The sequence below is a fragment of the Vigna unguiculata genome, chromosome 10, assembly GCF_037176805.1.
Source record: "Vigna unguiculata cultivar grain cowpea cultivar isolate G323 ecotype 2 chromosome 10, ASM3717680v1, whole genome shotgun sequence".
In the NCBI taxonomy this organism is placed as follows: Eukaryota; Viridiplantae; Streptophyta; class Magnoliopsida; order Fabales; family Fabaceae; genus Vigna; species Vigna unguiculata.
In genome coordinates this window covers 46,882,168-46,904,563 of record NC_140801.1, presented here as the reverse complement: position 1 = coordinate 46,904,563, position 22,396 = coordinate 46,882,168, and the positions used below count along the sequence as shown (strand labels likewise).

The 22,396-nt window shown below is 29.3% G+C and overlaps 3 protein-coding genes across 4 annotated transcripts; 2 read left to right on the top strand and 1 right to left on the bottom strand.

Moving 5' to 3' along the window:
* Positions 1 to 7,012: 7,012 nt before the first annotated feature.
* On the top strand, positions 7,013 to 13,452 carry LOC114166799 (AT-hook motif nuclear-localized protein 11-like). 2 transcript variants are annotated; one of them, XM_028051636.2, is made up of 6 exons: positions 7,013 to 7,226; positions 8,077 to 8,544; positions 10,974 to 11,041; positions 11,790 to 11,921; positions 12,543 to 12,707; positions 12,810 to 13,452. In XM_028051636.2, exons 2-6 carry the CDS (start codon positions 8,124 to 8,126, stop codon positions 13,050 to 13,052), a joined length of 1,029 nt encoding a protein of 342 aa, XP_027907437.1. In that variant the 5' UTR covers positions 7,013 to 7,226; positions 8,077 to 8,123; the 3' UTR covers positions 13,053 to 13,452. The 2 variants fall into 2 exon arrangements, with proteins under 2 accessions (XP_027907437.1, XP_027907438.1); XM_028051637.2 differs by lacking the exon at positions 7,013 to 7,226 and adding an exon at positions 7,463 to 7,665.
* A 1,221-nt stretch (positions 13,453 to 14,673) lies between these two features.
* Positions 14,674 to 16,074, top strand: LOC114166798 (F-box protein At4g22280-like). The gene has a single exon (XM_028051635.2). It carries the CDS (start codon positions 14,804 to 14,806, stop codon positions 15,911 to 15,913), a length of 1,110 nt encoding a protein of 369 aa, XP_027907436.1. The 5' UTR covers positions 14,674 to 14,803; the 3' UTR covers positions 15,914 to 16,074.
* Positions 16,075 to 16,151: 77 nt separating this feature from the next.
* Positions 16,152 to 16,997, bottom strand: LOC146883367 (kiwellin-1-like). The gene has a single exon (XM_085667564.1). The coding sequence runs from the start codon at positions 16,860 to 16,862 to the stop codon at positions 16,296 to 16,298; it is 567 nt and encodes a 188-aa protein (XP_085523690.1). The 5' UTR covers positions 16,863 to 16,997; the 3' UTR covers positions 16,152 to 16,295.
* Positions 16,998 to 22,396: the final 5,399 nt, after the last annotated feature.

Sequence of the window (22,396 nt, the reverse complement as noted above, 5' to 3'; positions counted from 1 at the left end):
CAAATATTGATTATAACTTCTAACATGACAAATATTGAAGGATAAATTATTGCAGGTGACATTAATTACCATATGGGTCAAGTCATAATGAAGTCATGACATTTGAACTATTATGATTTGTAATAAAAAGAATCGTTAAGTGAGATACTCAAATTTATATTAAAGATGATGCTCAAGTGAGAGAAATTTGTTAAAGCTATAATGTGATGATTTTATGATTTCTTATACGCTTATATATATATATATATATATATATATATATAATATTTAGAGACAAAAAATAATGAATTATTATATTTATTAAATTAGAGAGCATTTATAAACTAGAAATATTGATATCTAAAATAGTTTTTATTGTTAATAAAAAAAATTAAAATAAATTTGTGAGTTAAAGTTTAAATTGGTTTTTAACATTAGTTACCAAAGTTTTAACTACTTATTGATTCTAAATTAGTCTATACTTTTACATTAAAGACTAATTTAATAAAAAGTAATATATTTCCATAATATATTTATAAAATTAATTTAAGAAAAATTGAAATATCCTAGTATAATATATAAAATAATTAATATATAAACCATCTCACAAACATGTGTCTCTCTTTAAGTTTTGTTTGTAATATTCATGAATTAGAAAAGAAAACAATAAAAAAGATAAAACAAATATTATATGGACGAGTCATAAAGAAGAAGAAAAAGAGATTTGATCATATGAAAAAGAGAGTAAAACTAATTTTTAGGTTGTATTTCCTAACCTCTCTAATATATGTATGTAATGAGACATAAGAAAGTCCTAGTTTCTAATTGCTTTTGTCTCCACTAATTTACACAAATAAGCTTACCATTTGACACATGTTTCATTTGCCATATTAAATTATGTGAAATCAACAATAGAGACATTGAAAATTGAAAAGAAGAAGATAAAAAAAAAATGCAAAGAGAAGTGCAATTGTATCTCTCTCATATATAATATTACGAAAGAAAAGAGAACCTAGTTACAAAAGCCTTGTCCTTGTCAATTAAAAAAATAAGAACCATTATATATTATTATTATTATACAGAAGAAAGTTATGAGGAAAGCATAAATATGGAGAATGACTATATATTTGGTATTATAATTTGTTAGAGAAGCTTAGTACTAAGGACAAGATTGGATTAGCATGTGTGGACAGAAGACAGAAGACGAGGTTGCGAAAAGCAATATAAAAACGTTAAAGTTGTGTTCCAATGTTAGGACATTATAGTATAAACTCAGAGATAAAGTACTTCCATATATGGAATAGAGGAATCTAATCCATGATCCCATGTGGGCCAAATCAACCATTTCATAATTTTTAATTCTTTCTTCTTCAACTTAGATACTCATAACACACACATGTTGCACGCAACTTCTTCTCCATCATTCATCTTAATGCCTTTGGGAGAGAGAGAGAAACACATCACATGTTCAAAATAACCTCATGCTTTCTCATCTTTACATCTCAACAAAATCCTATATTTCTTATATTTTTAAAACAAAATCCTATATTTCTTATATTTTTAAAATAATTTAATGTGAGTCTAAGTCTCATATTGGATAAAATTAAAAAAAATGAAACATAATATAAGGATGAATATCCATAAACTCATTGTTTTAAGAATTTAGATTGAAGATAGTGTCAACGACTTATATGATCGAGTAAATCTCATTAATATTGTATCTCCAATAAATCTCATCCATCAAAAGATCTAACAAATAATATTCAAATTCATTCTATCCATATTATTATATAAGAAGAGATTTTATTTCGTGTGTAAATGTTTTTTTAACTTTACGTTTTGAGTAATTATTTTTTTAAACTAAATTAGTTATATTATTATATTTAAGTTATTGTTAATTTAAATTTAGCTATTTTTTTCAATTTTATTTTTTGAATGTTTTTTAAACTAAATTAATTATTTAATCATTTTTAATTTTTTAAATGACCATTATTTTAAACTTAATTATTTTTTAAATAAAATAATTATTTTATCATTTAATTTTTTAAAATGATTTTTATTTAGATTTAATTATTTATAATAAAAAAAACATACATGTACATATATTATGTGTTTCCGTTAGCATTTATTAAAGAATTAGCTACTGTAATATACTTAACAATGTCGTAGTATTGAACACATGATAAATTATCAAAGAAAAAATTAAGTAATATATTATCCAAAGTTAATAACAAAATACAACATATAAAAGGATAATTTTTACTTTATATATATTGGAAAGCTGAATTAAGTATAAATCTCTATTACGATAAACTAGTTAAATTTGTTTCATAAGATTAATCATGAAGAAATATGTCATGTTTAAAAACGTATTAACTCTAACTTTTTATTATTATTATTTTGTATATGATTTGAGTTGAGGAAATCATTACTTTGGTTTTGAAAAATAAATTTCAGTGACATGTTTTTCAGTAATTTATTCTTATAAATATTTGCATGCCCCAGTACCTACCCACTGAAGCACTGTCGCAATTATTGACTGATAACAAATACCACAGTCAACATTTTATTTTTAAATAAAAAGATACCATTTAGATAACACATTTAGTACTTATGTGGGGTCAAATTTTGACAAAATAATGTTGACCCTTATTTTTAAATAATTTAGTGAAATGTTTTCAAGATTATTTTTTATGATGTTATTTTATTTTATTTTTGTGTTCAATACAAGAAGTTTAGGATATCAGTTTAAGAATTAATCTGTGATTGTTCTTGTCTAATGAATAATGGTAATAACATAACATTTGTGTAACAAACATTCTAGCCAGAAATTGCATTGCACCTTCTTCTCCTTCGTGCACTTTATTTCAATTTTCTTTAAAGCAAATTGCACAACTCATTTTCATAATAATGATGGTAAGACAATTAGTCTATATAATGACATTCACATTAAGGAAAATGCCTCATAAATATTAAAAATAATATTTTATTTGAATTGGACATGCTTTCTTTTTTAATATATGCAAAACTATAATTTAATGATATTCAAAATTGGACACAGTGTTAAAGAAAAGAAAAAAGAAAAAAGAAAAATTGTGGAAGAGAATGTGCATTAGTTTGAGTAGATATTTTGTTGAGTGGAGTGAATGGTAAGGTGTGATGCAGAGAGAGACAGACAGAAAGTCAGATGGAGAGAGAGAAAGTCACATGCAAACAAAGTCAGCCATTTTTCTGAGACCAAACCCGTTTTGAGTCAGCTCTGTCACAACTTGTTTGTCATCACTTTTCTCTTTAACACGCGCCCTTCTTTATTCCCTTCTTCACTCTCTCTCTCTCTTTCTGTCTCTACCAACATACATGCTTTCACTCTCTCTATTTTATTTATTAAGGATGTGTTTTTTTTTTTTTACATAGATTTTAAAGTAGTATTAAGATGAATATGTATTGATGTGAGAGAATAAATTTGTTTTTTTTTTAAATTATTCTTTTGGTTCCTTTATTTGTTATGAAATTTCATTTTGGTTATCATGTTTTTTGTTGTTTCAATTTGGTCCTCATTTTCTTAAAAATGACTCAATTTGGTCTTCACCGTTAACTTTGACCAGACGGTGTTAAAATCAATGCCACGTGTCAATTTCTGGTTTTTTCGAATTTTTTAAAATTTCTTTTTTGTTTTTCTTTTTAATTTTTTTCTAGTAGAATTAGAGTGTGTTCTCTTGATAAAATAAAATTACGAAGAGTCTAAGGATAAATTTGTATGAATAAATATATGTGTTTTGAAAGGTAAAATAAGTGTATTTGGAAGTAAATTTTATGAAGGTATGATAGATTATAATAATAAATAATATATAATAATAATATATTTAATAATTAATATAATAATCATTATTAATAATATGATAATAAAATATAAGGAAAAAAATGGTAAACAACGATCCATCACGTAAATTTTTGTCTTTGATGTGAGATTGAATTGTATTGTCTTTTTAAATTCGTATGTGTTTTTTCTTTCTGCATATTCTGAAACGAACATCATTTCAAATCAAAATCTCCCCCTTCAAATAAGTTTGAACAATGCTATCTGTTCAAAAGAATACTGCCTTAGAGGGTAAAGTAAGTGAATTTGGAGATGAATTTTTGTAAAACTTAGAGATTAATTTGATTGATGTAATATATTAAAAAAATTAAAAAAATAGATAAAATTTGAAGTTTTCCAATAAAATTTTGTATTAATGAAAAAAAATTAAATTTAAAATCAACCAATAAAATGAAACACACACACGCAAAATACGAATCACATGTGTTAGAGTGAAAGTAGTAAAACGAAAAAATCACCCACAAGTCTTTATAGGGATGAAATAATGATTAGATTCCGCAAATCTACGCCTCCTTTTCATCACAGATCATGTGAGGAAAACACATAATTTCTTACTATCCGTCTTCGTAAATATGTGGGAACAATGATTTCCGTCCAAACAAACACGACATAAATATTTATTTATGTATATGTTGTTTTTTTAAAATAATTTTAACGTTCTAATTTAAATTTGTTAAAGATAAGAGTTTTTCATGTATTTCTGACAAATTTTTTTTAATAGAAGATTAAGGAAGTTTATAATTTTGAAGACCACACTAAACTTTTAAATTTTAAATTTATTAAAATAATATCATTAAAATTAATTATATTATATACTTTAAATTTAAAATTATTATCATAATTTTATTTTTAAAAATATATTAGATGATTAAAAATTATATTTAAATTATTTTTCTACTCAATACTTAAATAATACATATTATCTATAACAATATATAAAGATGATTTTCTTTTTGTATCCACATTTCATAATGTCAATTCTACCCTTTATAATATAATTATTTATTAATTTTTTTAACATTAATGGTTATTTTTACTTATTTTCTATAAAATTGTTTATCTTTTTTATTTATTTATTAACAATTAATTTTTTTATTTATTTCACTTTATTTTTAATAAATATAAATTTTTTATATATTAACTTAATAATATTACACTATTATCATCTACTAACATATATGAAAGATTAGTACACATATGTGCTGTGTGCACGTTAGTTATATATTATACATATAATGTATTAAAGATTAAACGGCTAAAAAAGTGTATGTCCCCACCAAATAAGTTGTAAATATTTCGTCTTCAAGTAAAGATAATATTGAATTATAAGAATAAATTAAACTTAACGAAATAAATAATTTATTTAATTTCGATTCAAATTTTTAAACCGTAGGAAAAGGTGTTTTTTTTCCCAATAATAGAAATACTTTGATTATTTTTGATTATTTTGTAAATTATTCTCAAAATAGTCTTAATTAATTAAACTTTGATACATTAACTATCAATAATAAATAATTTATGATGCATTAACTATTTTGTTTACATTGACTATTAATTAATTTATTATACATTAACTGTTAATTAATTTATGATACATTAACTATGAATTAATTAACTGTGCTTATCAATATATCATTAATATTTTAGTACCCCAAGATATTTTGAATTTATGACATTTAAACGTGGGAATGATAATACTTCCTTAGGAATGTTCGCCCACTCTAGCGCGTGCACACTCCTCGGGATTATTCTCTATAATCATATTTGTATACACTGTATTTGTCACAAATATGTTGATTTTTATTTATTTTTATCAGTTTTAATTTTTTTTAATTCTTTTATCCCAAATTATTTTTTTCTGATAAAATTAGAGCTTTGTATGTATTTCGAGTTTTATAACTTTCCAAAATATTTTTCAAACATTACTTAGTTTGATGTTTTTTTTTTAATTTTGTTTACAAATTCTTGATATTTTATAATTTATATATTTTAATAATAATAATAATATTATTATTATATATCTTTTATAGTAACAATTGTATTTTATTATATAATAAACTAATAATTAGTGCTGCTAAATGAGAGTAGGTTAAACTAAATATATTATTTTGCTAATAGTATTAAACGTTTTTCTTGAATGAGAGTAAGAGTTTAGATAAAGAGGGGGTAATGTTTGAATGTTTTAAGACATTTATTAATTTTGTGCCTAAATGTAAGAGGACATATATTAATTATTTGTAATTATTTATGACAATATTATAGAAAAGAACAGATTACAAAAAATTAAAAGGTAAATATTTAAAAGATAAAAAATTTATTTTACAACAAATAAAGTATTTTTAAAGAAATACGTTAGCATTTAAAAATTATTAATTGAACAAATTACTACCCTAAGATAAATATTTACAAATTAATATAATTGTAAGAATAAAAAAAATTATAAACTATTTCAATATTGAATAAAATAATAATATATAAATATAATCTTGAATTTTTTTTATGTTTATTTTAATAAAATTAGAAAAAATTAACTTTTTTGTGTTTGTCTAGTCTGTTTATTTTAGAAATAAATAGTTATCTTTTTAATTTTTTTAAAAAATAAACCCTTTTCACTTCTTGAATAAGTGATTATTTTAAGAAACACTTAACCAAATTTATCTGATACTAAAATAATCACTATTTTTACTTTTTGAAATAGAAGTATCTGAAAATAGATTAAACATTAAGAAGCATAGAAAAGTAAGGTATGAAAGATTGTGAATAAGAAAGGGAAGAGGAAGCAAAGTAAAAAGAACAGAAAATATTCACTATTCAGTGTTATCCAGTTGAAGTCGAAAGAGAAAAGTGCTTTTCCATTGAAGTTTTGTTTGTTTGTGAAATGCAGTGAGTAGGGCACATAGCTACCTTAGCTAGCTCCATAGCATAATTCACCATTATTCATTGTTCATCACCACAACTCAACTAGGAGAGAGAAATCTATGAACTCACCTCACTCACCCCTAGAAAATATATGCAATGAGATAAGGACTTGTGCTGCTGACACACATCAAGAGAGAGAAAGAGAGACATCACTATTCATTACTCATGTTTTGTTTTTTCCTTTTTCTTTCTCATTCTCAGTTAATGTTGTTGTGCTACTTCACTCTTTTTTTTTTTGTACACACTCACTTCTCACTTTCACACACACACACACACAGCACACAACAACACACACTCTCTCTCTCTCTTCTGTGCTCTTCTGTCACCCACCGCTCTTTAATTCCGCATGAAACCGTTGAACGTTTTTCAACTCTCTGCCTTCATAAGGGACCTCCAATTCTCTACCACCACTGCACACACCCTTTTGAGTTTTGATTCTCTCTCCTCACATGTTAGTACTTTCTTTTTTCTCTTTTTTTTTCCTCTCCATGATTTGAAGTGATTTTCATCTTGCATTCATAGCATTTTATCAGTTGTGTTTGTGGTGTGAAATCTGTTCTGGTCTTCATAAAGGTTGTTGCTTTCTCTGTGGTGATTGTGACATTTTCTACTCTTTACTTGAATTCTAAACTGGGGTTAAAATTTATATAATTTTGAATTGGAGTAGTTAAGTGGTTGGTTCTTCATGATAAATAAGTAAAGGAATTTGTCTCTGGGGTTTTGATTTTCTGGGTGTTGGCATCAAAGGGTGAGTGAGGTTGATATAGTACATGCCATGAAATTTGCTTGGTGTTTAAGGTTTTATCATGGGTTGGTGAGTGTGGACCTGTTACAGTTCACCTGGCCTTTACCTTCAATGTGAAGCCTTTTTGTTGTTTCTATATAATTTGGTAAGCTGTATGCAAACTAGCTTCTCTTTTTGTCTTCTCTGTAATTGGTCTACTACTAGAATATTTGTGTGAACCACCTTCTAGCTAGGCTTTCCATTCTTTTCATTGATCTATCTTTCTACTTTTCGGTTGTTTTCAGCTTGTCTTGTACCTTCAATTGAGTCTAGGGTCCCTTTCCCTTCCTTCATATGTATAATTTCAATAGGGTGTTAATGTGTTATCCTTGAGAAGATTCATCTATGGAAAGCCTATGCTTCTGATTTGAAGGACATGTTGGTGTTGTTGCTAATATAATTTAAGCACTTTTTTGACAGAATTGTCATGATGATAAACGATTTCATGGTTTTCTGATCTGTGCATTTTTTTTCTTCCCTCCAAAATTTGTCGACCATGGACTATATATGGGAACAGAGATAGGTGGAATTGAATATTGAGGGGTTTGAAGGTCTAGTAAATGCATGGATCGAGGGGACCAAATGACATTACCTGGCTCTGCATCTTACTACATGCAGAGAGGGATACCTGGTGCTGGAACTCAATCTGAACTGCACAACTCGCCTAATATTAGACCATTGTCTAATCCTAATTTACCATTTCAATCAAGCATTGGTGGTGGTGGTAACATTGGATCCACATTACCATTGGAGTCTTCAGGAATTTCATCTCCATGTGTCAATGTGAGTGTTCCTTCTGGTGCTGTGCCAGGGGAATCTGTCAAAAGGAAGCGAGGAAGGCCTCGAAAATACGGGCCGGACGGAACTGTGTCGTTGGCATTGACTCCAACACCAGCAAGTCATCCTGGAGCCCTGGCACAAGGCCAGAAACGAGGTAGGGGGCGCCCACCAGGATCAGGGAAGAAACAACAGTTGGCTTCTCTTGGTAAATCCCCATCTCAGTTTTTATGTTGTTGTGTATTTAGTGAATGATCAAAGTAATGATAATTTGCAGTTGAGTTGAGATGTTGCTGGTTGTCTAAATCCTTTTCCAAGTGATGTTTTTTGATTCTAACATCTCATTGAACTGAGTTTACAATTGCTTTTGTGTTGCAGACTTGCAGTGGATAAATTGTTATTTTCTGTCTGAGTACAAGATATGTGGATTGTGTGTTGAATGGTTGAGCTTTCAAACGTTTTGGTCAATTGAGATTACTGTGTTAGTGCAAAATCTGGATTTTGCTTTGAAACTTATGAGTATTGAAAAGATGGATTGTTTGGTTGTTGTGTTACTTGCTTATTTTTAAAGATCAAAGTTGCTTTTATCCAAGCACAACACCTGTTGTTTTCAATTTTTGAGCTAACTGTTTATTCGTTTTTTCATGCTGGAATTGGAATATCAGTTGGAGTGAATTAACATTGAGTCAGCAAGTTTTATGTTTTCATATGATTTGGTATATATAACCTATGAATTTCTTTACTATCAAAATTTTACTGTTTACAAGATAAATGGTTTAGCTTTCAGATTTTTGGTTTATTGAGATCACTGCAATAGGTGAAATTTTGAGGGTTTTTTCTACTAAATTTTCTAGAGTTGAACCTGTGACTGTTTCTGTTACATCACTTGCTTTACTTAGTATTGACACAACTTTTTAAATTAAAGTATTATTGCTAAGTTGTTAAGTGCTCTAGCATGTGCCAGCATTCAAAATTACACATTTCATCTTTCTCTCCAGTGGTTTTTATTTTTATTTTCAGTCTGGTATTCTGATATCAAACTCGACTCGACTAAATATACAACTTTTCAATGAATTGGGTATAAATAATGAACTATTAGTTTCTTTGCACACATAATTTTGTTTATTAGAAGATACATGCAGTGTTTGCAGAAAGTTGAACCCTCAAAAGTTTTGCTTTCTTGTGATTATGGTACTAGTACAAATTATTATGGATTTTCCTTTTAAACTATTGAGTGTTAAATTTGACTGTTTCAGTTGAACATCTACTGCAGCAGCAGCAGCCTGTGAAATTTGCAGTAGAATTATTAGGCAAATGATTATTACATCTCCCCTATTTAATAAATAGACCTTCATTTGGCTTTTTTGCCAGTATTTTTCTTAATTATCCTTCAAATTTATTCCCAATTTAAATTATTCTTAATGTTTTTTGAAAAAAAATATGCTCTCCCCCTTTACTATGCCATACACGCTTCCTCTGTCACGCCCCCACTCACCCCTTCTAATTTATAAGTCATACTTGTTGAAATTATTCTTTGAAATAGAAAAAGGCCTTTTAGTGCCACTTAAATCATTTAACTCTAGTGGTATTCTTGGAGTACAGTTTAATTTTAAGACATTATTAGTTGAAATTAACTAATTTAACTATTGGTCTGGATGAAGTATGTTTTTTTTTTCTTATATATAAAGTTGGAGGTGCTATTGTCAGAGCTAATATACCAATAAATTAATTTCAACACGTTGATATTTTTACCATGCCCATGATACAAGTTGTGTTTTTGGCAATAACATTACATTATTTTCCGTAAATCATGTTTTTATTGTGATTTAAAAAGGATAACAGTTTTTGTTTATTGAGTCATGTATAGGTGCAAAGTATGCATTGTCTGAATAGTGATGGTAACAGTTGTCAATTCATTCTGTAGATTAATCTTATTGAATCAAAAACTTCTGATCGTATCCAAGATGAACAGAAATCATTATAGCTTTATACTTTTCCATAACTGCTGCAGAAATACTCTGTTCATTTCAAATCAATTGTTAACTTATGAGTTTTAGTTTGTTTCAAACTTTTTGTTACTTTAGAAAACTAAGTAAGGAATAAACTAACCCCATTAATACACTTTAGGTCAGATTTCAAAATAATTGCACATGACCCTTCTTTTCCTTATTCTCTCTTTCTTGAATTTCAATTTTTATTTATTTTACTATTTGATGAATAGTAATAAATTTAAATATTTGTGTTACTTGAATATTGGTTTGGTTCAGTTTAGGTTGAGAATAAAATTTTACAAAAAACTGTTCAGCCTTATTTGATTGGTTTTGACTGTGGTTTCCCCATAAAACAATACTCTCTCCTTTTTAAGGTGTCCTTTAAGGTTATTTTTTTGGGAGAAACCAATAAATGTAATATATTTTACTTCAATAAAATATTTATAAGATATTTTATTCCTATATTAGAATAAAACAACACATATATAAATTAATTAAAAGTTAGGTGAATGACAAGGGTATATGGTAAATGTTCTTTAAATGGATCATTTTGGTTCTGTCTTTAAGGACTGATTATGTTAATTTTGTTTAATTATAAATTAATGTGAAGGGTGATTCATGTTTAATGTTGAGAGGTTATTGCTAGGTGAACTGATGTCTGGTTCAGCTGGGATGGGTTTCACTCCTCATATCATTACCATAGCAGTTGGAGAGGTATACCTCTTACTTTTAAGAATTTTTATCATTTTTTCTTTTTCTTTTTGTATGTTGAAAAATTTAAGTTCTGAATATTTATGGGCTGCATTTTTTTTTTGTTTTGCTTTCATCTTGAGTAATAAATTACACAACAGTACCTTGTTTTTTATTCTGTTTTCTCTTTTCAGACTTTGTGAAGGAAATGGTGAAGACATTCTGTTTTTTGCTTTAATTTTCAGTGATAAGTAAATTTCCTGTTTTAAAACTTTCAAGGAAATGGTTAAACTGTTTTTTTTTTAGTTTTCTATTCTTTCTTTACTAAAGTTTGAAAACAGGTGATAAAATGTAACTAGATACTTTTGATAATTGGTAAAAATGCATCAACTTTAATCAAAAGAGAAAACACATCAAACACCTACTCTGTGTTTTTCTCATTTTAAATGAAGTTCTAGATAAAGCATGAATTGATTGATTCTGGATGACAAAATGTGATATCTTTTGGTGAGAAACAAAGTACTACATTAAATTGGTCTCTTGACTTAATCACCAGCTTACTGGTATTAATTTCCCCTTAGAGAAAGGAAATTCATCTTTTGTCTGTCATTATTGTTTTATTGAAGTGCTACTTTTTTACTCATCAATGCATGTAAGATGATACATGCTCTAAAAATGATTTCATTTGAAACATAATGTGTTCCAAGGTGGTACTTGCTCTTTAAATGAAGAAATACTCTTTCAAAAAATTCTGTTCTTTCCTTCTCTGTAGGACGTTGCCACAAAAATCATGGCATTTTCTCAGCAGGGACCAAGAGCTATATGTATTTTGTCAGCCAATGGTGCTGTGTCTACTGTGACTCTTCGTCAACCTTCAACATCAGGTGGCACAGTCACATACGAGGTTTGTAACTTTCTAGTGTTGTGTTTGTGCATTTATGTTCAGATAGACTTGAAGTTGATAAACAATTTCACTTTATATTGCCCAACACATTTACTCCCAATTTCACTGTCATACTCTGATTCTTTTGTTCTTTTTGGAGAATGCCTCAGCATAAGCATTCTATTCATATGGATGTTAAAAATACTTTGTCTCTGAAAATTAAGACTCCATTCTAGTTACTTTGAGCTTGTTTTTTATGTATCCAGAACATGTAAATAGGTGCATTCAAATGTATGTATGCCATCTACTCACATTTATGACTGCACTTGCTATGTTACTTAAATGCAATTTGATTTAGTATTCCGCTCAAAAGTGTTAAAAACACTGATTGTACAAGTTTTGGCTATTCTAGTTTCAGAATTTTTTATAAGAAATAGCATTATTACCAAGCTTCCTTGTTGTGAGTCATAGTTCTAGACGTGTTTTGTTGAAGCATTTTATTTTACTCAACCATAAATTTAGAACAATCTGAAGTGGTTGTTCAGTATGCTTTCTTTTTGTTTCTTTTTCCTAACACTTTTATCTTGTTGAAGTTATTTACTTTGGTTATGTATAGTTATTGATGGACTTTGGATTCAACAGGGACGTTTTGAGATATTGTGCCTGTCAGGCTCTTACTTGGTTGCCGATGGTGGTGGTGGCTCGCGCAATCGAACTGGTGGATTAAGTGTTTCCCTTGCAAGTCCTGATGGCCGTGTCATTGGTGGAGGAGTTGGCGGAGTTCTTATTGCTGCAAGTCCAGTTCAGGTAAAATGCATTTTATTGCTGCCATCATATTATGTGTTAAAAGATCATCATTATCATGTCAAAACTTGCAACTTGTTAAATTTAGATGCTTTATTACCACAGGTGATAGTTGGAAGCTTTACATGGGGTGGATCAAAGACAAAGATCAAGAAAAAAGAACCTTCTGCTGAAGTGGCAGAAGTTGCTATAGAGACTGATCATCAGACAGTTCATAATCCAGTTGCAATGAATAGCCTCTCGCCAAATCAAAATCTTACTCCAACCTCATCTTTGAGTCCGTGGCCAGCATCACGACCGTTGGATATGCGCAACTCTCATATTGACATTGATTTAATGCGCGGGTGACAATTTATTTGCATATGCCAGTACTGAGTATATATTTCAGATTCATGGTCACTCATCTAATTTTTCTGTAGTAGTAACTACAGCATGGGAAGTACCAACAACAGAGTAGAAGCCAGCTGACTTATGGAAATTTGATAAAATGTCACCTATCTCTCTACCCATGATTGACTGTAGGGTTGTACTCAATATTTTTGTAGCTGTGAGGAATTTTAATTCGAAGATTTCGTGTTCTTGGTTGAATACAGACTGTTGTTTATATCCTATTTGAAAGAAATTGACATTGAGGTAGATGCTTTGTGGTTTTGGGGCACAGATTATGATATAAACGAGTGTGACTTTTGTCATTGAACTATGGTCTCCTGAAAGGTAATGACAAAGGGTGCATGAAGATTTACTACTAGGAATGCATAGTGTTGTGTCTGATATCTGTGTGTGTTATGCTTTGATTGATGATTCTTTTTTTCCTTCTCAATTCTTGTGTATCTTATTCTTGTTGCCAATGCTGCACTTTTCTGAGTTACATTCTCTGTTCATGTCTTGCTCCTTTTCTCCAACAATCTTTTCCTTTTCTTCTCACCCCCATTGATAGTCATGCCCCCAAAAGTCACCACCATGGCTTGGGAATCACTGGTGAAGACTTAACACCTTTGTTGTTGTTGTTGAAAACCAACTATCACCAGCTAAAGAAAGAAGGGTTTGTCTGTACTGGGTGGCGTGGCGTTGTACAAATGTTATGGTTGTTTTGTTGTTTTGTTGTTCTGCCGTGGTTGATTTGGTTTCTACTGAAGTGATGTTTACCTAAACTCTGAATTTGTACGTGCGTGGGGTTGCACTTCAGTTGCTTTCCTTGTTCAAGATGCATGTATCATGCAATGCCTTTTGTTTTGTGTGCGAAGGAAAATGCTAGAAAGTGACCCTTGTACCATCCATGATATTTTAGTTACAGACAGCTTCCCTACACATCAATTACTTTACCACCTCCACAGAATAGGATGACCAATCAGAGTGATGATGAATTAGAGATAACCAGAACACCGTATAATCTACTGATATTGGATACTTCTTTTTATTATAAGTATGTATAAAAAAAATTAATGGATAACACAAAAGATTATGAGACTAGACATTAATGGATGGTGTGATAACGACTTGATATAGTAGATGAGACTATAGATTCAACAAATAATAAATTTTTTGATAGTGGATGACACAAAAGATCAATAAACAATAAATTTTATTAGGATAAATTTTAATTCACTGATATGATAATATGCTAAGAAGTGAACTTTAAACCTAATTTAATATTACAAAATTAACTTATAATATAAGATTTATATTCACTTATGTATTATAAAATCGTCTTTTTTTTAATCGATCAAAGCAAAAATTAATTTGTACACAGACTAATGTCTTTATAATAATTGCAAACCATAAGTCTAATTCATAGTGTTTCCGGGAAGCCAAATTGTACTTTAGATTTTATAGATATTATGAATCACATTTGAAGTGGCTTTTGTTTGATACACCAAACGATAGTATCTTACTTATTAAATCTTCACAAACAGTTAAGAAAAGGAAAACGCCATCAAAGATATTTATGTAGGAAAAAGCAAAAAGATATTAGGAAATAAGAAGATAACACATGGGTGTACCAAAATCAAAGCCTTTGGAATTCAGACACACTTTATGTTCCTTCTGAACACTGGCTTAGCAAATCAAATGATTGCACATAGTCCCTACACTTGACAGGAATGAAGAAGAATGAGAGAAAACCAGAAGAGGATAGAATTAGCCAGTTATCAGATGATGTACTGTGTCACATCCTTTTGTTCCTTACCACCAAGGAAGCCATAGCTACATCCTTGTTGTCTACCAGGTGGAGATTTCTATGGAGAATGCTTCCATTTCTCGACATTCACTGCTCCAAACCAATCATAAAATCCCACGAGAGTGTTAACAAATTCTTGGCACTACGCATAACACAAAACATCACAAGGTTCCATCTCAAATGTAATAGTCATAGTTGTTGCTCACATTATGTGGAACAATGGGTGTCTGCAGTGATAGCAAGAATAGTTGAACATGTTGATGTCTCCTTATGCATGTGTCACAGAAGCGTGCTCAACTTTGCCACCTTGTTCACCTGTGCCACACTTGTCACTTTGAAGCTCGAGGGTCTCTTTAATCTCTCTATTCCTTCCGGTGTTCATCTTCCTAAACTCAAGAGTTTGCACCTGCACATACATGCATTCACCTCCTTCTCCAGCATCAGGAACCTTATCTCTGGATCTCCAGCTCTTGAACTGTTCCACCTGAGGCAGAACTGGTACTTGTCACATTTCAACGAGTTGAAGATTGTGCGAAACTCTCGAGTTATCCAACTGTTCCAACGCAAATGGTTTTACAACCTTGTTATACAAAGTGATCGTGATTATGATTTTGTCCCAGACTACTTGGAAAGTGGAAGTAGGTCAAACATTGTTAAAGCCAAAGTTTATATGACAGTGTTTGGTGGAATCAAGGATTTTTATGCTAACCAGTTTGTTTGTGAGACTCTGAAAGAATTATGTAACGTTGAGTTTCTGTCCTTGGGTGATTTTAGGGTAGAGACATACCCTTTTAGTCTCGATCTTCCACTGTTAAAGAATCTAGTTGAGCTAAGAGTTTCTCTTGAAAATAGGAACTCCTTGTATATGGAGCTTCCTGGGAAGTGCCCTAAGCTTGAAGTTCTTGAAGTTCATATCATGGAGGATCGGTGTGGTGCTAATCAAAGGTGTAAATATCGTATTAGAGGCGGAGTGAGGGAACAGGACTTATCTATTGTTCCTTTTTCACCAGAGATAACATTGCTGGAAAGTTGAGACAGAGTCCTTAAGAGATATTCTTGTGTTGTTCTTTGTTATGTTTTCTGTTCAAGAGAAACTATTTTAGGGGACTTTTTTTCTTCTTGTTTTCCTGGTTTTATATTACTAGGGTCATTGTGACATATATAGTCAGTGAATTTGAGCCTTTTCTCAGTGAATTCTGCTGTGTTATTTAGTTTTTATCTGGATTGGATTTTACATGTACATATAATTTGTCTCAAATATATATAAAATCTGCTAAAAAAAAGCATGTGGTCCATTCTATATATGTATATTAGAATGAATATAACTCTATTTTTCAATGGCACAATACAAACAAACACAGCACAACACAGAAAGCAGAAAGATAGAAGGCATGTAATAGTATTACAGCATTACATTAAGCATCAGCCCATGTAATTTGCAATCCCCCCCACTGATTGTGAGGAACACCTAAGGCTTTCCAGACAGCCTTGGAGGCATCAACAATGTTGTTGGGACAAGGAGGTTGATAATCATGGTCTTCATCACATCCCATGGTGGAGTCACACTCATCAACCACCATGGCCACAACACTTCTCCCATTTGCAGAGATGGTAACATTGTGGAGGCACCTACTCATGTTGTTAAACCATCCAGTGGAGAGTGCAACCACTGGTGTGTCATCAGAATGGTACTTGTTGTCACATGCTGAAGGCCCTCCTCCATCTCCACCCTTTTCAAAACTGTTGAGAGTGAGTTGTGCCTTGGTGTTGCTCGACACTGCTGGAGAACATTTGAATGTTGTGTAGGCCTTGCCTTGCACACAACACTCTGAATCATTCTCTTGGTTGCATTCTCCTGGTGGGGGTTTCTTTCCTATGATTCTGCCACTGGGGCGACACTGCTGTGCTTCACAGTGCAAGCTATTTGCTGAAATCAGAATGAGTAGCAGAACCAAGGATGCTGTTGAGGTAGGAACATTCATTTTGCACTGTGTTGTTTTGCTGGGTGCTTGGTGGGGAAAAGGGTGGATTTGGATGCAATTTATAGAAAGAGATTTTCATAGTAAGGGTTGGATTCTGCTAGAAAAGGAGCATCATGGTACTAGCATCCAATGCAAGGTTCCATTCATATTTAGCTGTGGTAAGAAAACTTGTAGTGTACGTGCCGGGGAAAGTAAGTTTCCTTGGTTATAGCAACCATATATTTGGTCAAAGTTTGAGATGAAAGCTGCAATGAGATGGAAATTATCAAGCTAAGTTGTGACTCATAACTCATGAACTTTGAAGCTAAAAGCTGGTCTTTTGTCACTTTGCTTTTAATTGATATTCAATAGTCTTTGAACCATATGATACGGCATAAAGCATAGTTGGGTTGAATGTGTTTTTCGCTTTTAAATTATTTTTACTAAAATTGTATTTTATCTGTGTTTCAAAGTATGTAACAAATCTGTGTCTACATTTTATTATAGAAAACTGTAAAATGTCATTAACATCAAACGATAACTAACCGTTGTACTTAAAAATAAACAAAAAACTTCTAAAAATGGTTAACACATTAATTATTCATAAAACTGCAATGACTAATATATTAATTTTACCCATACAACTACAACACGGTATTGTAGTAAAATTATAATATTACAATCGTGAATACGAAGGTGAAAAATTGTTCTCTGTTTTATGTAATCTTGTTATTAAATTCAATTGCAAATGTTTTAGCCTTACAACCCAAATCAAGAAAAACAAACTCAGCAGCAGCCACTAACTCCTTGCATAAAGTTACGGGTAGTTTCCTAAGGCTAAATTTTAGCATGATATTCCTACATAATAGGTTAACTACTGATCATATTATTTAAACAGAAAAATGCATTTAATGAAAAATAGAAAAGTAATGTCTAATTGCTAAAATTTCCTTCAACAACTTGAATTTGTGAGTTGCAACAACTTAACTTGATAGTTTCATCTTTCATTGAGTTTCTTAAAAAATTTAATTTAATGTCAATATGTGTGCTCCTCCCATGAAACATTGGATTCTTAAATAGTTGTATGGTTGAATTGTTGTCATAAAGAACCAATGTGTTCTTCTATGTCTTATAGACTCAGCTTTTCCAACACTCTTTGAATCCAAATGCATTGACATGCACAAAAGGCAACAATTATATGATCAATTTCTATGATGGATAACGTGACAACTAGTTGTTTTTTTAAGACCATGAAACTACTCCAGAGCCGAAACATTTTCAATCCAAAATCTTAAGGCAATAGAGTTTATAAATCCTTTTACTGGTATACTAGTCATCTTTATCACATTTTTTTTTTCAATGTGAGACTTTTAACTCACCTTGAACTCTTAACATATAAGAGAATGACACCACTTTCAACTCAAAACCTTAGGACAATAGATTTCTGAATCTTGTATCTTATATATTGCTCAACTTTCTCATTTTCATATGATATAAAACTTAAACTCATACTTAAATTTTCAACACATTCATATTTAACCTTGGTGAGAAAAATTCTAGTGTACGTGCCCCGTGGAAAGTAAGTTTCCTTCCTTATAGAGACCATATATTTTGGTCAAAGTTTGAGATGAAAGCTGCAATGAGATGGAAAATATGAAGTTAAGGCTCATGAAGTTTGAAGCTAAAAGCCTCTATTGGGAGTGGTTGACACGGTCGCTCCTCTTTGTCACTTGGCTTTTAATTGACATTTATATCCTTTGAACCATATCATATGCCATCTGTTTATTTAACATCTTTCATACACTTGCGTCCTTAGGTTCATGTTGCATGGCAACGAGTGTAATTAAGATTTTAAATTAAAACATTATCAACAAGTTCCACCATTTTAACATGGTACTCATTAGATTGTTTGTCTTTTTGTTAAGTTTTATGTCAATGAATAACTACTACGGTTAATTTATTGTGTGGTTTAGGACTATAATTTCATATATGGTCTGGACTAATAAAATTATGACAAATAATATACCATGAAGAGGTGAATGGAATATTTTTAAATTTTACGTTTTAGATAAAATTTTGAAAAATTTTAATCGAGTGTCTATTAAGTTTCAAGAGTCTCTTGAATATTTGAAAAAGAATAAATTAATTGAGTTTCTATATTTTTTTTAATTTTTTAGTTGGATGATGTGAATGTTGACAAAGTGATATGACTATTATTTTGATTAGGGTATTGTCACATGTAATTTTATAATTTATAAATTTTTGATTTTATAATTTTATAATTTCTTTTAATTTTATGATTTTATAATTTATAACTTTATAGTTTTAATATTTTATAATTTCTCAATTGTATAATTTAATAATTTAACAATCAATTTTTGTAAAAATTTTCGTCTATCACTCACTTTTTTTTATTGAGCATCAATAACTTCTCAACTTGACATGTAATCTTTATATAAAAAAATCTTCAATCACAATCCTGTCATCAATAACGCCGTTTGCCTTCTGTTGAAATTAACTATTTAAAGTTGTTGGATTTCACTTTAGGTGTTTGAAAGGTTCTTTTGTAATATCAAATTTAATGAAATCAGTTAAAGTTTGGAGTTATGGAAAATGTGAATCATCTGTCAAAGTTTTGCATTTATTTTTCTGCTATTTGAAATGTTACATGGGCTGTAATTACAAGAAAGGACTTTAAATTTGAACAACATCTATCAAACGACGTTATGTAGTCTTTAACGGAAGGTACCAAAATAAACATGTTTAAAAAGTTTGGATACTAAATTGAACATTTCTAAAGTTCGAGTATCAAATTAAACTTTCCAAAAAGTTGGATACCAAATCTGTATTTATATCTTTAATATTAAAAAATTTGATTTTCTATACCACTTCAAAAATGGGAATAAAGTAAAAACTTTTAAAACCGGTTCAAATCACAAACCGATGTAAAATGTGAATTACACACGAACAATTCAGCTACATCTACCTGTTTGTTGGTCTCACCAAAGTAATTGTGTAGGTTTTTCAAATCTTGGTGGAAGCTATAAACATGAAAGTTAAGCTATTAACACAGGAAATTTACTAACTAACTTGACGCTTATAGAAACAAAATTGGAAACTTTTAAGGGAAATCAAACTGCACCCCCATACTCAATCACGTGCGTCCAAACTCTCAGTAGCAGTTAGTCCATTTCTTAAAAGCCAACTAGATTAAAAAAAAAAAGAAAGCAAAAAGCTTGTTAACATAGTTTTTACAATGGCTATAACATTCACACTTATTTTTCAATTAAAAAACTATCTTAATCAACTTTTTTTAACATTTTGTATAAGGTATATAAAATTTCTGTAATTTATTATAAAATTGTCATTGCCACTTTTTATATCATTCTAAAGACAACTAGATAACAAAACAAGAAAGTCATATAATCCGATTAATATATATTAATCATCAATTATATAATTAACACAAAAATTAATTTGAAAAAGATATTTCTTACTATTTAATAAATAAAAAATTTAATAATAACTCGATTAAAAATTTCTAAATTTATCATAATTAAACCTAAAAAAGTTAAAGTCATAACTAAAACTGAGGAAATACTAAGAATATGTTATAATCAGTGTACACTTTCTTTCCATCAAAGAAAAAAAAATTTGGTGTATAATTTGCATTAAATAATATATATATATATATATATATATATATATATATATATATATATATATGGGTTGACTTTGATACCAATTCAAAATATATAATAATTGTGCCTAATCCATAATTTAATTCATGATGGAAAAGAATGCGGAAGTGTACTTAAATTTGTCATTGAAAATAATGTGAATGATGAAATTAACTGCGATACGTGATATTCTAAATGTAGAAAATTCACACATGAATAGAATATGGGTTAACTATGATACCAATGGAAAGAAAATCCCAATATATAAAAATTATCATATATTAATCTTTAAAAAATTTATAATCAATTCATGATGGACAAAAAAAATGCAAGAGCATACTTGAGTTTGTCATTAAGAATAATGTAGATGATGAAATTAAGCGCGATATGTGATATTCTAAATATAGAGGGTTTTAGACACCATTTTTGTTATCTCTCCGAATAGGGACTAAGAGAAAACAAAAACCCTTAATGAGTACATAATGACATCTTCTCTACAAATGGGGGGAGGGACATAACCCATCTTATAGTTGTTGTCAGTCATATTCCAAATTTTAATGATTCTAATCCTCTTTTCATTAGATTAGAATTAGTATCTACATAATCACCTTTCATAACAATTATGCCCTTAATCATAAACTTAATATTAATAGACCATTATATTATTTTAAGTAATCAGATAATGACTCTAACACATTTAATATAAAGTTAAATATGTTTTTAGTCCCTTAACTTGTAGTGAAATTTGGAATAAGTCCTTTTTTGAAATGTTGGACCAATTTAGTCTATTATCTTTAGAAATACGTAAATTTTGTTATTTTAACCAAATTTTGTTAAGTTTATTTAACAAAAATAAAATTCACGCATCTATAAGGTTAGGAAACTAAATTGTACCAAAATTTCACATAAAAACTTATTCCAATTTTTGTTGAAAGTTAAGAAAAAAAAACATATTTAATCCAATAATATATATATATATATATATATATATATATATATATATGTATGTATGTATGTATGTGATTCAGATTTTAACAAAATAGAGCTTACCCGGTCTTTATAATCGTAAATCTTGAAATCTCTTTTTAAGTATTTCAAATACATCATATTGATCACTCATAATTCATCATTTCAATTCGCAATTGTTCTTGTAGAAGGGCGAGTAAAAATTATACTGATATTAAAACGCTCATTACAAAAAATCATGTAAGTTGTGACGTTTATTTTTGTGTATTACGATGTTTTCAAACGTCGTTATTTACGCGCGTGACATTTTTTTGAAAACGTCGTAATTTCTGTCGTCACAAAATATAATATGGTGTTTTCATGTCAAACGCCGCTACAAACGTCACTTTATACATTGTATAAAGTAGTGTTTTAAAGAGGTAAACAACGACAATTAAAATGATGTTATTTACTTCCTAGAAAACAAATCCAATGAAAATAGCGACACTTGAAAATGTCATAATTCAAATTATATTACGACATTTATAAATGTCACATTTTATTATTTATTATTATCCACTATATTTATAATTTCATAATTCAGTAATGTTGTATTATTATTATTATCCATTTATATTTATGTTTTCATAATTCAATAATATTTTTTTATTATTATTGTTATCCACCTATATTTATAATTTTATAATTCAACATATTTTTTCTTTAATAATGACAAGTTAAATTATGAAAAAAATTATAAAACTCTATAAGAAAATATGCTAGAATACAAATAAAAATGAACAAAAGAAAAAATTTTATTGATTGTGAAACAATTTCAAAGTGCTAAAGAGTTAAAAGATCCAAACATAAAATAGACAATACTAAAAGTCATTCTGAAATCGTAATACAATTATACTTTTAAACCTAATC

Excerpts from the sequence above, each read along its gene's own strand:
- LOC114166799 (XM_028051636.2), top strand. The coding sequence starts at position 8,124 with ATGGATCGAGGGGACCAAATGACATTACCTGGCTCTGCATCTTACTAC. Across the intron at positions 8,545-10,973 it reads ACAACAGTTGGCTTCTCTTG|GTGAACTGATGTCTGGTTCA; the intron begins GTAAATCCCCAT and ends GGTTATTGCTAG. Across the intron at positions 12,708-12,809 it reads TTGCTGCAAGTCCAGTTCAG|GTGATAGTTGGAAGCTTTAC; the intron begins GTAAAATGCATT and ends TTATTACCACAG.
- LOC146883367 (XM_085667564.1), bottom strand. The coding sequence starts at position 16,862 with ATGAATGTTCCTACCTCAACAGCATCCTTGGTTCTGCTACTCATTCTG.
- LOC114166798 (XM_028051635.2), top strand. The coding sequence starts at position 14,804 with ATGAAGAAGAATGAGAGAAAACCAGAAGAGGATAGAATTAGCCAGTTA.